Source organism: Homalodisca vitripennis, chromosome 2 (assembly GCF_021130785.1).
Source record: "Homalodisca vitripennis isolate AUS2020 chromosome 2, UT_GWSS_2.1, whole genome shotgun sequence".
Lineage (NCBI taxonomy): Eukaryota > Metazoa > Arthropoda > Insecta > Hemiptera > Cicadellidae > Homalodisca > Homalodisca vitripennis.
Window position 1 is genome coordinate 165,982,151 of NC_060208.1, and position 14,840 is coordinate 165,996,990.

At 31.5% G+C, this 14,840-nt stretch overlaps 1 protein-coding gene across 3 annotated transcripts in view; it reads right to left on the reverse strand.

The window, feature by feature from the left end:
* LOC124355000 (E3 ubiquitin-protein ligase RNF123) overlaps nucleotides 1-14,840 on the reverse strand; it is a 60,756-nt gene that overhangs the window by 43,241 nt on the left and 2,675 nt on the right. For all 3 annotated transcript variants that reach the window (XM_046805865.1, XM_046805863.1, XM_046805864.1), the window contains exons 3-10: nucleotides 13,694-13,796; nucleotides 10,132-10,237; nucleotides 8,909-9,023; nucleotides 5,956-6,051; nucleotides 5,400-5,544; nucleotides 2,294-2,537; nucleotides 1,279-1,521; nucleotides 438-619 (exon numbers count right to left, since the gene is read on the reverse strand). In XM_046805865.1, coding sequence (XP_046661821.1) covers nucleotides 438-619; nucleotides 1,279-1,521; nucleotides 2,294-2,537; nucleotides 5,400-5,544; nucleotides 5,956-6,051; nucleotides 8,909-9,023; nucleotides 10,132-10,237; nucleotides 13,694-13,796 — 1,234 coding nt within the window. The remainder of the gene's footprint in view (nucleotides 1-437; nucleotides 620-1,278; nucleotides 1,522-2,293; nucleotides 2,538-5,399; nucleotides 5,545-5,955; nucleotides 6,052-8,908; nucleotides 9,024-10,131; nucleotides 10,238-13,693; nucleotides 13,797-14,840) is intronic.

Below are 14,840 nucleotides of genomic sequence, written 5' to 3' on the forward strand. Positions count from 1 at the left end.
TCATTCATTTTTATATTATAGTAAAATCAAAACATTTACTTGCAAAATAATAATGGAATACGTATTGCATGATTAACCAACTGTAATGAACAAACAAATTGGTGGAATGTCAAGGCCACTGGTTAAAATAAAAAACACATACAAGTGCAACAGGTAAAACTAAGCTGTATCAGTTATAGGCAGGCAAAGAATGAAAACTGCTAGACATGTACATTTTAACTGTAATAGTTGGAACACTGAAAAATCTAGAGAAAAGAAAGAGTATAACATAACTATAACATCAATGTAAGCAAATATGACACTTTTCACATTAAATATGGACTGTCATTCACAGCACTTCTGCACTAACAGTGTTAACAATTTTAATATAATTTAAACTTTTTCCAATACGCCAAACAAACAAAATCCTTAATACTACTACAATAACATCTTCTAACCTTATTTTGAGAAACCCCTGTTGTTTCAGCAGGATACGTCTCATGTAGTTGTTTTGACAAATGTCTGACAACATTTCCAGCACAGCAGTCTGTTTTGGATAATCCAAAGAGTCTGGGGTTTGGTTAAATTGTCGTAAAAGGCACTTGCATAATGCTTGAATCAGTTCTTTTAAATCATCTGGCTAGAACAAATTTTTAATTGATATTATTTTTAAAATGAACAATTACGATGTCTGAGTTATTATGAGGTATGTTTTACTGTGCCATGCAAGTACCGTTTTAACATAAATATTAATAAACAAGTAAACTGTAATAAATTTATTTTTACATGAAAGCCCACACTTTTATCTACTTTTCAACATAGTTTACACCAATTTGTGATTAACCACTTATCACATAGAATAATGATCTTTGGTATAACACCATCACAGAAGTTTGCCACATTTTTTGACATCTATTTGTGTATTTCTTTAAAACACCAGTTTATTCTTTACTAAATATTTATAATTGAAAGAAGATATATTAAAAATGTAGATAAAAAATTTAGGCCAATTTATATGCAATAAATATAACCCTAAATGACTATCCCATTCCTAAGAATTGAAACAGGCCTAGCACTGTACATAAAATGACATGGAAGGATATGAAAGATCATGAGGGTGAGTGAGAACTTATAGATATGTAAGTGACAAAAAAGTATGTTTAGCGTTTTTATTTGTAAAAATAGTAAACATTAAAAAGTGTATATATTCTGTTCCATGTTTTACCAGAAGATATAAACTATTTTATTACCTGTTATTTATACCAACATTTATACTATAATTTTTAAAATATTACAAACCTCAAGGAAAATTCTGAGGACATCACAGAAGAAATTGAACTTCCAGAGCGTCCGCCTGCCACCAGGTAACCCTTGATTGTCCGGACTTTCATTTGCGATTTTGTGTAGGAAAGGCACCAAACAGGCTTCAATTACATAGACTTTACCCAGCAGATTAACAAGGTGAGTCATCAACACCTCACTGAATAACAAAACAGTAGTCGCAAATGACTGCTTTAGCGACGATTGGTCCTCAGCTTTTCCCTGGAAATAATTCATTATTAAATTAGGATTTCAGAAAGTTATAACATTTTAATAAGTTTAAAACTAAAAAGAAACCAAAACAATTTAAATATATTATTTTCTAAAATAAGAGAAGCATTAGCTGTATTTAGAAGTATTTTGATATTTTGTAACAGATCATCAAGCATCAGTGTTCGATATCAATGACAAAGAAAGCCATATGAAGAACAATAAAGTAGGTAATTGGGTTAGTTTGTGGCCCAACAAGACAGGGCCTTATGGGCCTAAATTCGTCTTTTGTTACATTCAAATTCACACAATATTAATTGTCATAAATAATAACATTTTAACAACAACATATTAGAATCCAACACCTGCAAAGTTTACAAGTTTCTAACTTCATTCATATATTATTTGTTGCTAAGCATGAATTTCAAGTATGAAGAAAATGTATATCATTAAAGCTGCTATTTCAAAGAAATGTATCTAATAACTCTTGTGTAGTAGCAAATAACAACCAGGTTTTTTATATTGATTTGAATTTACACTAGCAAAACACCATAACCTACCTTAGGTCTAGACTGATTTGCAGCGGTAATACGTTAAAACCAATGAATTTACACTAACAAAACACCATAACCCACCTTAGGTCTTGACTGATTTGCAGTGGTAATACATTGAAACCAATGAATTTACACAGACAAAAACCATAACCCACCTTAGGTCTAGACTGATTTGCAGTGGTAATACGTTGAAACCAATGAATTTACACTAGGAAAACACCATAACTCACCTTAGGTCTAGACTGATTTGCAGTGGTAATACGTTGAAACCAATGAAACAATTGTTCAGCTCTCAAGACAGCTCCAGTAGGAGGTTGTTGGGCCGGCAAGTAAGGTGATATGGGGTATTTAAAAGGTGTCGAGCCAAAATTAGCCTGAAGTTTCTCTTCATACGCCAGACTGACAGCTGGGTAGTAGGCACAACCCGGACCCAACGGGATGAACGAGAATGCCTCCCCAAGATCCCTGCCATTCCTGGAAATGATATTATTACTCTTAATCATATTCATCACTATGTCATTGTTATTAATCTCACTCTGTGATCAATAATATGACATATACTTAGACTACGAAAACTATAATGATTGAAAATAGTCTAAATCTGTGATCAATAATGACAGTATTCTTATACTATCAAAATTATAAGGACTGAAAACTATTGCTAATACTACATTTACGTTATGAGCAGCACATTACGCACACCACAATATATTCAGTAAAATGTTTTGAAATTAAGAAACATTCAACAAAATTTTTAAACTATTTCATTTAATAAACCTCTCCACAGATCTGTAGTGACTGATTAATCTTTCCATGTAATGATTTACAGATCATTATCATCAATGATAATGTCCCCAGTGTGAAGCAACTTATATATATATATATATATATATATATATATATATATATATATATATATCTTAAGCTGTAAGCTAAGATTTAGATGCTGAGCACTTGGAGCTAGCAAAGGGATGAATATGGGATCATGTAAAAATGATAGAAGGAGATAATTATTTATTCTGTTACTTTTTAACGTAATTATTTACAAATGACAATAAATTGTGAAATCAGTTTAGTTTTAGGTGTAAATTATAACAAATAATACATGTATAGGGTTTATTTTATAACTTATAGGATTAAATAATATTGAATTACTTGTTACTTATTTAATTTATACGTTAAACTATTTGATCATTTTCTTTATAATATGTAATGTAAATATTTGTTTAACTTTTAAATGTGTAAGCATATTTAATTTTTTCATCTTAATTTTCTTATTTGTGCAGGTTAAGTTTGCGAGAGGGCAACTAACGTGACAATCATTTCTTTAAACTAACTAGTTAAGTTAAGAGGTGTAGAAGCTGGCCCCCTCTACAGCCAATGTTTTGCTTTAACATATATATATGTCAAATTTTTTATTATATGAACTTCCAAGTACAGTAATGTATCAATTACAATAAATATATAAGGTTGTATAGGTGTAAGAGTTTTATGTTGTTGGTTAAAACTAAGTACCTTGAAGAAAATGGACCAAGTAGTTGTTATGGTCTATGAATCCCTCCAAAGTGTATATCAGGTGGCTAACATAGAAAAACTGAAGATTCTTCTTCACCAGATCATATTTTTAGATTTGACACGCACCCAACCATTAGACATGTAAATAATACTTATAGCACCGTCATCTAATGAGAAAAGGGACAAAGTCACCATTTTATGCCAATTAGTTACCCTCCATGTAGTTAGCTAATGATGCTTTAACCCTATAAGTGGCGGTCATTTGTGGTCTCAGTGGCAGGCCGTTTTTGGGTAAATTGCCGTGATCGTTAAACTTATTTTTAGAAAATATTATCTAAGTGATAACCTAGCAACATTATATATTTTTGTTTTCCTTATGAACTATAGAATAAGAATAAACATAATATTTGGTGCCTTACCATTATTTTCAGATTAATATCATTGTAGATGTGTAAAAATATTTTTTTAGAAAAAATAATTTTTAAGTTCTACTGCCCGTCACTTTGAAACTACTGGACCTACAATATAATGTCAAATTCACAGAATATACACAATTTTATTCTAAACAAATTACTACCTATGCATTTTTTTCTATTTACAAGAACAAAAAAGTTAGAAGGGAAAAACTAAATCAATGTACAAAATGTTTTTTTTTGTTTTTTTGTTTGTTGTTTTTTTACTCCGAGTCACTAGAGTCACTAGTCACTAGGGCTTGTCTTTTACTCCCAGTAGTGTAGGGCCTATAATAGTGGCTTAGTTTGTCATAGCACAGTATATTTCGTAAATATAAAACAGGAATTGTCTTATCGCAAACCCCTCCCCATCCTCAGACAGAGGTCAAAGTCGAGCGTAGATAACGTGATTACAGAATCTCGCCGCCCGTTCAGCTGGTGCGCCGCATTCTTGTACTTTCGTGTTTTACTGTGTGTGTAATAGATTAGTGATGGATGACACTACGAGAATTTGGGATTTACCCAGGAGGAAGAGGGGACCATTCGTTTTTTACGAGATCGTGACTAGTTGCCTAAATCTAAAATATTCGTGGCGGTCGGCAGTTGCGGCTGAAGGCGGAAATCCACTACACTCACTCATCCTTGATATTGCTGCTTTCTGGGCGTCACAGGAAACCCATTAACAATTAATAATCATTGTAAGTTTGTAATTGAAGAGTTGCTTTTTCGTTCTATAATGTTTTTTTTAATAAATTTATTTGTTTGTGTTCCTCATACTGGTGTAGTCGGTATAATCCCAAAGTACCCCAACATTTTCCATGACGAACGAATAACCTAAACATTTACCGGTAACACAAACAACGCGATAAACAATAAGATACTGATAACCAAAGTCGCCAAACAAAACAGTGACGAGACGAGTAGACAGCTGTTCTCTCGTCTGCCGCCAGGTCAAGCGAAAACCGTCGGAATCATTTAAGCCAGCAAACATTAGTAACATGAATACACACTATACTATATGATATGTATAGGAAATTTCATGGAGAATGCGATAGTTCAAACTAGGCCTAAAAATAATGGATGGTTGCGGAGCAACGGCCTTAAATGTGAAGCGATGGCTGTGACGGCGCTTGCCACTTCGCGGCGGCGTAAATCATACGTCTCAGACGGCGCTTGCCACTTAGAGGGTTAACATATCTGATTATTCACATATCTGACAATTGATTTTTAAGTGTATACAAAAATATATGATCTGAGCAAATTAGCCTTCAGCTCCTGGATTACTATTGAACCTTTATAACAAGGAATCTGAAACATAAAGTCAAAAACGCAGAACAAAGAGGTCTGATTGAACTTAACCTGAGAATACCTGTAGAAGTGCATATTTCCCACATCCAGGTCAATTGTGCAGCCAATGACATCCCCAACTTGCCACGGCTCTCCGTACTCTGCGGTTACAAGATTCCACCTGCGTACTCGATTGCCATCAAACGAGTATGAGTAAACTGTGTCACCTTCAACATTCAGTGATTATAAATTTACAATTCATGATACATTTTAAAATGTTGGAACCCTTTTTTAGCTGAATGATAATTGTACAATCACACAAAAAATTAACAGAAAGAAAATATGGTTGAATCTTTTGGTTTAAATATTTATTATTTATTAGTGTAAAAACTGTAATGCTTTCAATCTTATTTGAATGAAATAAAACAGAGATATTTAGCACATGAAGGATCACACCCATTTCCTGGACATAAGATATCACACAAAAAGGCAATTTGCTCAAACTTACATTTTTTATTATTTGTGATTTTTCCAATGGGAAATTTTTTCTAGTAAACCATATGATTACTTTGAATAACTGTCTCACGGAAATACTAATAATCTACATATACAACTTTACAAAAAACAGACGTACATACCAACACCAGACTCTGGCGAAAACTCTCCCAGTGCCATGGACCATCCTACTTGCATTACCCCTTTGCTCTCCAGGTGCAATTCATACTGCCATTTACCTGTGGACAAAGCAGTATAATGTTGACTGGTATTGTAAGTTCAATGTAAAAGTCACATATATGTGGTCTCAGGTTGGTATTATCACACAACACATCATAAGCACTAACACAGTGACAGCTGAAATTTGCTGTCTATCTGTGTCTGAAGAGACAAAACAACATTGAAACAGCTTCACTAGACAGAGTATCTACTCCTTTGCTCAAACCCGGTTTCCCAAGCAAGCCAAGCCACATGGCAAAGGAATTGTGCCCCTATGCCTTAGCTGCCGATATAAATCATATGCAGTATAGTTTTTGAAGGGAATAATCCGTTTTAACTCTAAGGAGTAATTTACTAAGATTTAATAAGATTATGGAGAAAATCCATCTAGTAAGCAAGAGGAAGGAATCCATCTAGTAATCAATCAAGCACAACCAGGCAAGGAAGGAACTTCCTACTGCATAAGCTACATGTACTGGAACTGCGTCGCCACGTGCTGACAAAGTGAACCCACTGATATACTTGTGTAAGTCCAAAATTGTCATGTTTCTCGGTCATCTCGAGAAATCCTCCATCTCATAAATGTGCAACCTTTGTTGACCACGGTTGTTTCACTCCCACATCGTTGTTTCGTCTCTTCAAACACAGACAGACAGCAGATTTCAGCTATCACTGTGTTACAGTATACTCAGTTGAAGATTGTGTTCTTCACACAGTCGTTGAATACCATCTCAGATAGTATAGGAGACTAAACTCTACTACTAAAACTTTCCTGGCTAAGATGATCTGATAGACACAACTATTCTATCTCTTCACATTATAAAGCATTACAAAATACTTATAGTGACAAATCTTAACATTTATTCATGACCGATTATTCAGAAGCAATGCAAATATAAACCACAGAAATATAAGACAACAGAAACATCAAACTCCAAGAACTAATACCCCTACCAAAGTATTGAATCACACTCTCTTTCAACATCTTTCACTTAGTAGTCACAGTAGTTGTGTAGATAAAAATGTTAACTAGGATGGTTTTTTTTAAGAAAATGCAAACATGCTTTACAAGCTAGAAATGGTGATAACCTGTTAACTAGTTACACTTAGTGTTTTAATACAGGAATTTTGTAAAAAACGTAAAGCCAAATACCAGTTCTGTTAGGGTTATACATATAATTTAACTTTTATATGTATAATAAACAGGAACAAATATACTAGGGATAAAATTATCCAAAGCTGATGGAACCAAGCCTATTTCGGATAGTTGAAATTTCGGATAAGGTGGACTGCTATTCAAAACTTGACAGTTGACACTGATATCTGAAAAGTGATCAATGGTGTCAGACACACGTACATGCCTGCAGCACGAGTTAGCGTTCACTACATATAACCTTAGAATGTAATCAATTCCTAATGGAAATCAAGTTAACAGCATACTAATATATAAAGCAAAGTATAATTTATTCTAATGATGTACTTCGGATAACAGGTACGTGAATTTGTCGCATGGTATGGAAACAAAATTTTAAATTATGTTAAAACACCAAAACAGTGTATTGTAGAAAATTGTTTAACATATCCTGTAATTACTAATATGTATTACAAATGCAAGGCCATACTAATGACATATCATCAAGATATGTTACTGGAGTAATAAAAAAAGTTATACATAATAAGGCAAAACATAAACTGATATTAAACTACTTCTCACATCTGAGAAAACTGTTATTAATGACCAAATATTACTATTTATTGTGACTTATTATGTGTACATTTTCCATTTCTCTATGTTTCTTATCTATTGTTACACACGGGGCAATTCACAAACATAAATTCAGAGGTTTTTGTTTAACATAAAGAGAAAAGTGTTATTTTAAAATGTATAGCTAAAAATTTTATTTTAAAATTGCTGTAGTTTTTAAATTGGCTATTATTTATAACAATAATTTAATAAAACAGATGTAGTATTACTTCATATAGTATAATAGGTAAAGGTGCTTTATAAAATGAAATTTATCACATTGTAAGGTACAAACAACCAAAAACATTAAACATAAAAGAAAGACTGAAGTACTCGACTGATTGACTACTACAGAAACTGAAATGTACCAGGGTAGCAGAGTGAGAGCAATGAGCTGAGCAGGACTAAAATAGCTTGTCAAATATGCACAGGGGGTGTACCCTCTGCCTTTCTACCTCCTCTATGCTATTGTAAAATTGTTAAGATTATATTTACAATGGTGTAAGTTGACATCACTGAATACAATACAATATATACAATATTTGCTAAATATTTTCTAAGTACAATATAGATAGATATCAGATAAAGAAACTCAATGCTTTTCTCTTACCATGTAGGATAAAACAAGACAAAAGTGACATATTTCAAATTACAAGGTAATAGAAGTATTGAGGAAATCCGCTATTATTAATTTGTTAAAAAAACACAAAATTCAACATTTTTAGACCTACAATCTAATCTCTTCCTTGAGTGGAAAAAATTTAACACAAACATTGAGTATAGTATTTTGTTTTTCCAACCAAGGAAAACACATTACTAGTCTCAAAACGCTAACTTTTTTTACTAAGCAGTTTACAATGAAGATGTTTCTTACAATGCAACATTATAGTACAACGATTTGGAAACAAGAAAATACAAGATTTAAGTCATTTGCAACTCAAAAGGAATCCAAACACCCTTCACACAACAGACAATAACATAGAAAAAACAAACAAAATATACATATATCATAAGAAACAGTTTAAACGAAAATCAAAATGAGGAAAATGCTATACGTATATACAAATATTGTAATAAATATTTCATCTGACCAAAAAAAATTTAATTATTAATTATAGTCATTATACAGTTACCAGAGTAAAAGCAGACATTAGCCTTGACAGTGCTGAAGTTGCTCTGTGACTGAGCACGTAGTCTGTCACCACTCATAACCAGTGTCCCCACCTGTGCTGTACTGTCAAAAATCACCTGCAACAAAATTGTCAATGATAATAGTTATTTCACAGTTACCAGAGTAAAAGCAGACATTAGTCTTGACAGTGCTGAAGTTGCTCTGTGACTGAGCACGTAGTCTGTCACCACTCATAAGCAGAGTGCCCACCTGTACTGTGCTGTCAAACCTCACCAACAACAAAATTGTCAATCATAATACTATTTCAGAGTTTTTAGTGTAAAATCAGACATTAGCCTTGACAGTGCTGAAGTTGCTCCAAGCCTAGGCACTTAATCTGTCACTGCTTATTATGCAGTCCCCACATGTGTAGAGTTGTCAAACCTCACAAAGTCTGCATACAGAGTACATCCAATCTGCTAGAACTCCCAGGTGGACTTCCCGGTTTACCATTTGACAAACTCAACAAATTGAGCAATGCATTTGCAGTTAAAAAACACAACCAACATAATTTGACCTACTCATATTATATGTTTTTTCTTATTTTCTATATAAGATATTTTCATACCTATTAAGGCGTCTCATTTCCTATCATGTTCTTCAGGAAGATTTTATAATCATTTTATCTGACCAACAGCCAACAAAGGAGCATGAATTTTGCATTAAATCACAATACATCCAAGCTGGACACTAAAAATTTGATTGGATGATCCAATTACGCTCATGCTCACTTTGACAGCAATTTCTCAAACACTTTAATGATTAAATCCAAGTTACTTTAATTACTGTTTTTTTTTAATGCGAATGAAGTCCCCCAGGCTTTGGATCATCAATGACCAACATTATGGCCCAATTTATGCTTGGCTTAACAATTCAAATGTCTGTGTACAAGTTTGTAGAAAAATTTCAAACACGCATACATTGTTCTTCAAAGTCTTTCACTATCACTTTGACATATACTCACTTTCACGGCTTTGACTCACAACTAACAATTACATAAAAATATGGTAAATACCAGTTTCTTACCTAAACCTTTTACTATATGCATCCACTAGCCATAGTAAGCTCCCTCTACTGGTTTACACACATTTGTAAAATTCTGTTTTTGTAAACAGACCCTTTAAGAGTTATTAAATCATTTGCATACTTCCCCCATGCTTTATACATTGATTAGGAGCAAGTTACCTGAGGAATACCTAGTCGCCCAGGTCTGGTGTCTTTCTCACATGCAGCAACGGATGGTTCAATGGCATCAAGCACTCTGTGTATGTACACATTTGTGTTTTGAAGTCTGGAAATACACAATGTATCATTTAGCACATCACAATTCTTCATTGATGTTTCAACAATCGAAAGAACTTCAATGTATATTAAAGAGAAATTAAATTTGCACTTATTCTGATTGAAAACAATAGTTACTATATTTACACATATCTATGGGTGTGTGGCTTATGCAGGAAAGACCAAAGAAAGATGAAACTCCCTTAACTACCTTTAACAACCTTGGTTTGATTTTAACACCATCTAAACATGGTGACACAGGTTGAGATAGTCCGACTCCCATTTGGCTGTTTGAGTTTAGAAGTGGACCTGAGAAGGTTGATGTGACAGAAAATTAGATAAAAGATTATAAGTAAGATGATTTATATTCTGCTTAATGATGCATATTTTTACATGATTAATCTCCAGTATATTTCCTCTTTAAAACCCAGAACCTTGATCATTCAAGTTGTAAGCTATCAGTAATAGTTGGCATTTAGAATAGAATTTGTTTTATAGTGAATATTAAATCACTTTATTCAGTTACAACAATATCTTAATACAAAAAGCCAGTTAATGAACTGTCAAATTATTTATCAAGGCTTCTATTTTAATCATATCACACAGATATTATCTACTAACAGCTTTTCACGAACTTTGTCTTGCAAGTTTAAATTTATTTAAATATTTCTTTACTGTCATATTACATTATTACAAACCTGACAAAGCCAGAAAAATTGATAATTAAATAAAAACTATTAATACAGGTGCATACTTAATCATTAATAATGAACTGCCAGGACAATTAAATTAAAATTAATTAAAATTTTATTTCTACAATTTACTAAATTAAACCCTTTAAATTTTTATCAATTTCTTTGTATGCTGTCACCAGCTTTCTGAAACTACAGTGACAAGAGAAGCAACATTTTAATTATTAATATCTATCAAATCTTATCAAGTGGCATAGCAATTTCACAAATAATATCTGAACACCTTCAAATGGAAATACAATACAGTATGTAGTAATATGGCCTGGATAAATACTCAGCCGGAAGGTGTGAATTAGGTATTCACCAAATAGTTATTTTAAATACTCAAAAAAAGAGAAATTTTTATTGTAATATTAGTTTTTTAACTTTATATAACTACTTTGATTGTTTTATGAAGTTTTCAGTAAAACAAGGATTGAAACATAGTTGTTATATGTCTTAAATGGAAATTATCAACAATATTTATTCTTCAAAATTAATAAAGTAAAAAAGTACATTCAGGTATTTAAAACTATTTGCCTGGTATTCTCTTCCTTAGTTCTCGAGATGCTTTTCATGTTTTATTTCTTGAACAACAATAAAATGTTAGGGAAACCCTTTTTATGTTTTAATATATACTGTTCAGTATGGTATAGGATTGGTAACATTTTATTGCGGTAGTATTGTACCTGTACACAGCAAAGTACCAGAATTATTAAATAAGAACTTAATTTGTTACATGGTCGGATTACACCAGCCCTCTGTCAATTTTTTTCTTCAGATATCCCTTAGAAAACAAACAGACAGTCAGACAAAAGAAGTATTTTTCCAGGACATTTTGTGATTGTTAAGCAAAATATATAAAATTTTAAAGCCTTTAGTTCAATTCATTCTCGAGATATCACCCTGAGTTATAGATTTTACTAATTCTCAACCAAACCTGATGGAAGGACATGTACCATCTCATGCCTTGTATATATACAAATAAACCATTTCAATTTTGGTTTGGTAAAATTTCTAATACATTTTCAGACAGTGATAGTTAAAGCCTCTGATATCTCTTGTTTTTGTCATGGACATGTCAGCATATCATTTATATTTTTAATCTATATCTGTATATTGTTTTTACATTTTTATACAAATGTTTGACATGATTGTGTATGTGTATTATAATGATGTAAAGAAAATAATAACAAATAAATCGACACAACTGAGTATCAAAAGGACCCAAAAGAAAATAACGAAAGTCTTACCAACCAATCCAATAAAGTAACCCTCATAACATATGTTACTATATATCACATGTTACTATATATCACATGTTACTATATATATCACATGTTACAATATATATCACATGTTACTATATATCACATGTTACTATATATATCACATGTTACAATATATATCACATGTTACTATATATCACATGTTGAAATTAAAAATGGCTGTACTTAAGTTTGTTTAAAAATCTTTGTACCCTATGATTTTTTTCATTGTCATTATGGTTACCCATAAGACCAATCTAAAAATGTTTGTTTTTATGTTCATCCAACCAAATCCAAAACAAATTAAGGTTAATGCAAAATTGTAATTAAAACTTTAAAATCCTTTTATCAAAAGCTTCACTTTAATTTATGGCAAATTTCAACTAAGATGTGGGAGTAGGGTGTGCTTGCTACATTCATAATAAGAATAGGTCTAATAAAAATAGTAATATTTAAAGAAGTGCAGAAGAATCTTAAATTTTTTTTATGTACAGAGTAAATGTAATTTATGAATCTTTCTATAAATACTTAAAATGCATTGTTTACTTCTAAAGCAATATTTCTGAACTGTTTATAGTTTAGACCTATTTTATTCTATTTCCTAATTTTTAACCTTAATGCCACCCCAATTGTAATTTTATTTCTGTTAGTATCACCAAGAACACTTTATAGTGTTTTAACAACTGTGAAAAATGAGTTTCCATACATGTCCCAATGTTTAACTTAATCCAAGACAGAATTTTAAATTAAAATTCAAAATATCCAAGTATTTTTTACAATTGGGTATTTACCTAAATTCATAAAAACCTAGGTATTTTACATTCCTAACAATATGGAGCTTAATTAAATTGTGCAAACAAAATTATATTATTATTCTTTAACAAATTGATTTTCATTTATTTTTATTCTAATTTTTTACAAATTCTCCATGTTCAGACTGTTTATGATTTTGGATTTTTAACTGATCAGTGGTTTCATTCTCTTTGTGCACAACATTTGTTGTGAATAAATACATATACGTAAAAGTGAAGTAAATTATGTCATATATTATCTCTAAGCTTGATAAACTTTCAACCAGTTTTACTTTTTTTTTAATCTGTAATAAATAAATAAGAGAGTTTTTATCATTAAATTTTAATTAATTATGAAACAAGTACATTGAAAAGTTTCTTAGTTATTAACATTTACTACAAAATATCAATTATCAATTTGACATTCTGTTACAGAATTAAATAGAAAGGGAAAATTAATTATCTGTTTGCTTTTAATCTTACATTTTAACTGCTACAGAAATTTGCACAAACAAATTAAATACATTTTTATACATGCTATAAAAAGATATTTTTATTTGTTATGTACTGCTTCAAAACCATGCAAAAATTACTAGTTGAACTATATGATGTACTCCTTTATGATCCAGTCCCAACCAGTATAGTTAGGAAACTCTACTGCATTAATAACTCTTACATTAACTTTTGAGAAACACCCTCGTTCTGTTGACTTGGAACGAAAATTGTCTTTAATCCTTCATCTCCAAAAACATGAGATGCGATGATACCAGCATCAGATTCTGAAATTAACATTTAGTTTCAATTCATGTCTTCTTGAAAATACTCTTTAATACTTACTTTAAACAAATATAAAACACAATTCCTTGTACAATAAATAGTAAGATTAAAATATAGAACTAACTAAAAACTTCTTGCTTTCCAACAAAAAATGGCATGAACTCTGAAAATTACACAAGTTACGTATTATCATCTAAATTAATTACTTACAAACTATTTGCAAAACCACATTTTTTTCCATGAAAATTTAGAATTAGTTACTTCAAATTATGAATTTCTTACAGTTTGTTGAGTATAGATGTACAAAATTATGTAGCTACTACCAATGTGCATGTACAGCCGAGAAACTAACAATCTACTACCTGTGATTTAGTTCAATCTACAATAACTAACTTAAAAACATTTTCGGTCAGTCCCCTAAGTCATAGTACCAAGTTTACAGACACCAAAGCAACAACTAGAAGAAACTAATTATTAAATATGTATACCAAAAGAAACATTATTTTGTTAGGTTGTGAGTCAGTAAGATCGTCTACAGACCTTTTTTAGCTGGCATGATTATTTCATAAGTGCAATCAGCTATTTTATAATCGTTCAGTATAAAATTGTTAGAATCAATATATCATTTTAGTTCTTGGGCTTACATGTCAGTGACATAACCAACATCCATTCTTCTGCCTCACACCACATCAAAACATTTCTTGGGGGATGGCCCGCAAGGAGTCAGAAGGAAATCTTAAGTGACTCCTTGTGGGCCATCTCCTTGACATGACAAATATATGGTAGTTACTTCAAAAAGTACATTTAAAGGTGCAGTAATAATGTACCAAGTTGTATTGCTTTACCTGTAATCGTTCGGGAGTTACCAAGCCAGTGCGGGACTTTTTACACCCTGTATATGTAAAGGTTAAAACCACAGTAGTGGTATCACATCACTTTTAATTTTGCAAGGATTTTTTTATTAAATCATAAATAATATACTATAATAGTACTTCAGCAATTATACGAGTATATTGTACATATTTTTTACTGTAATTATTATAATT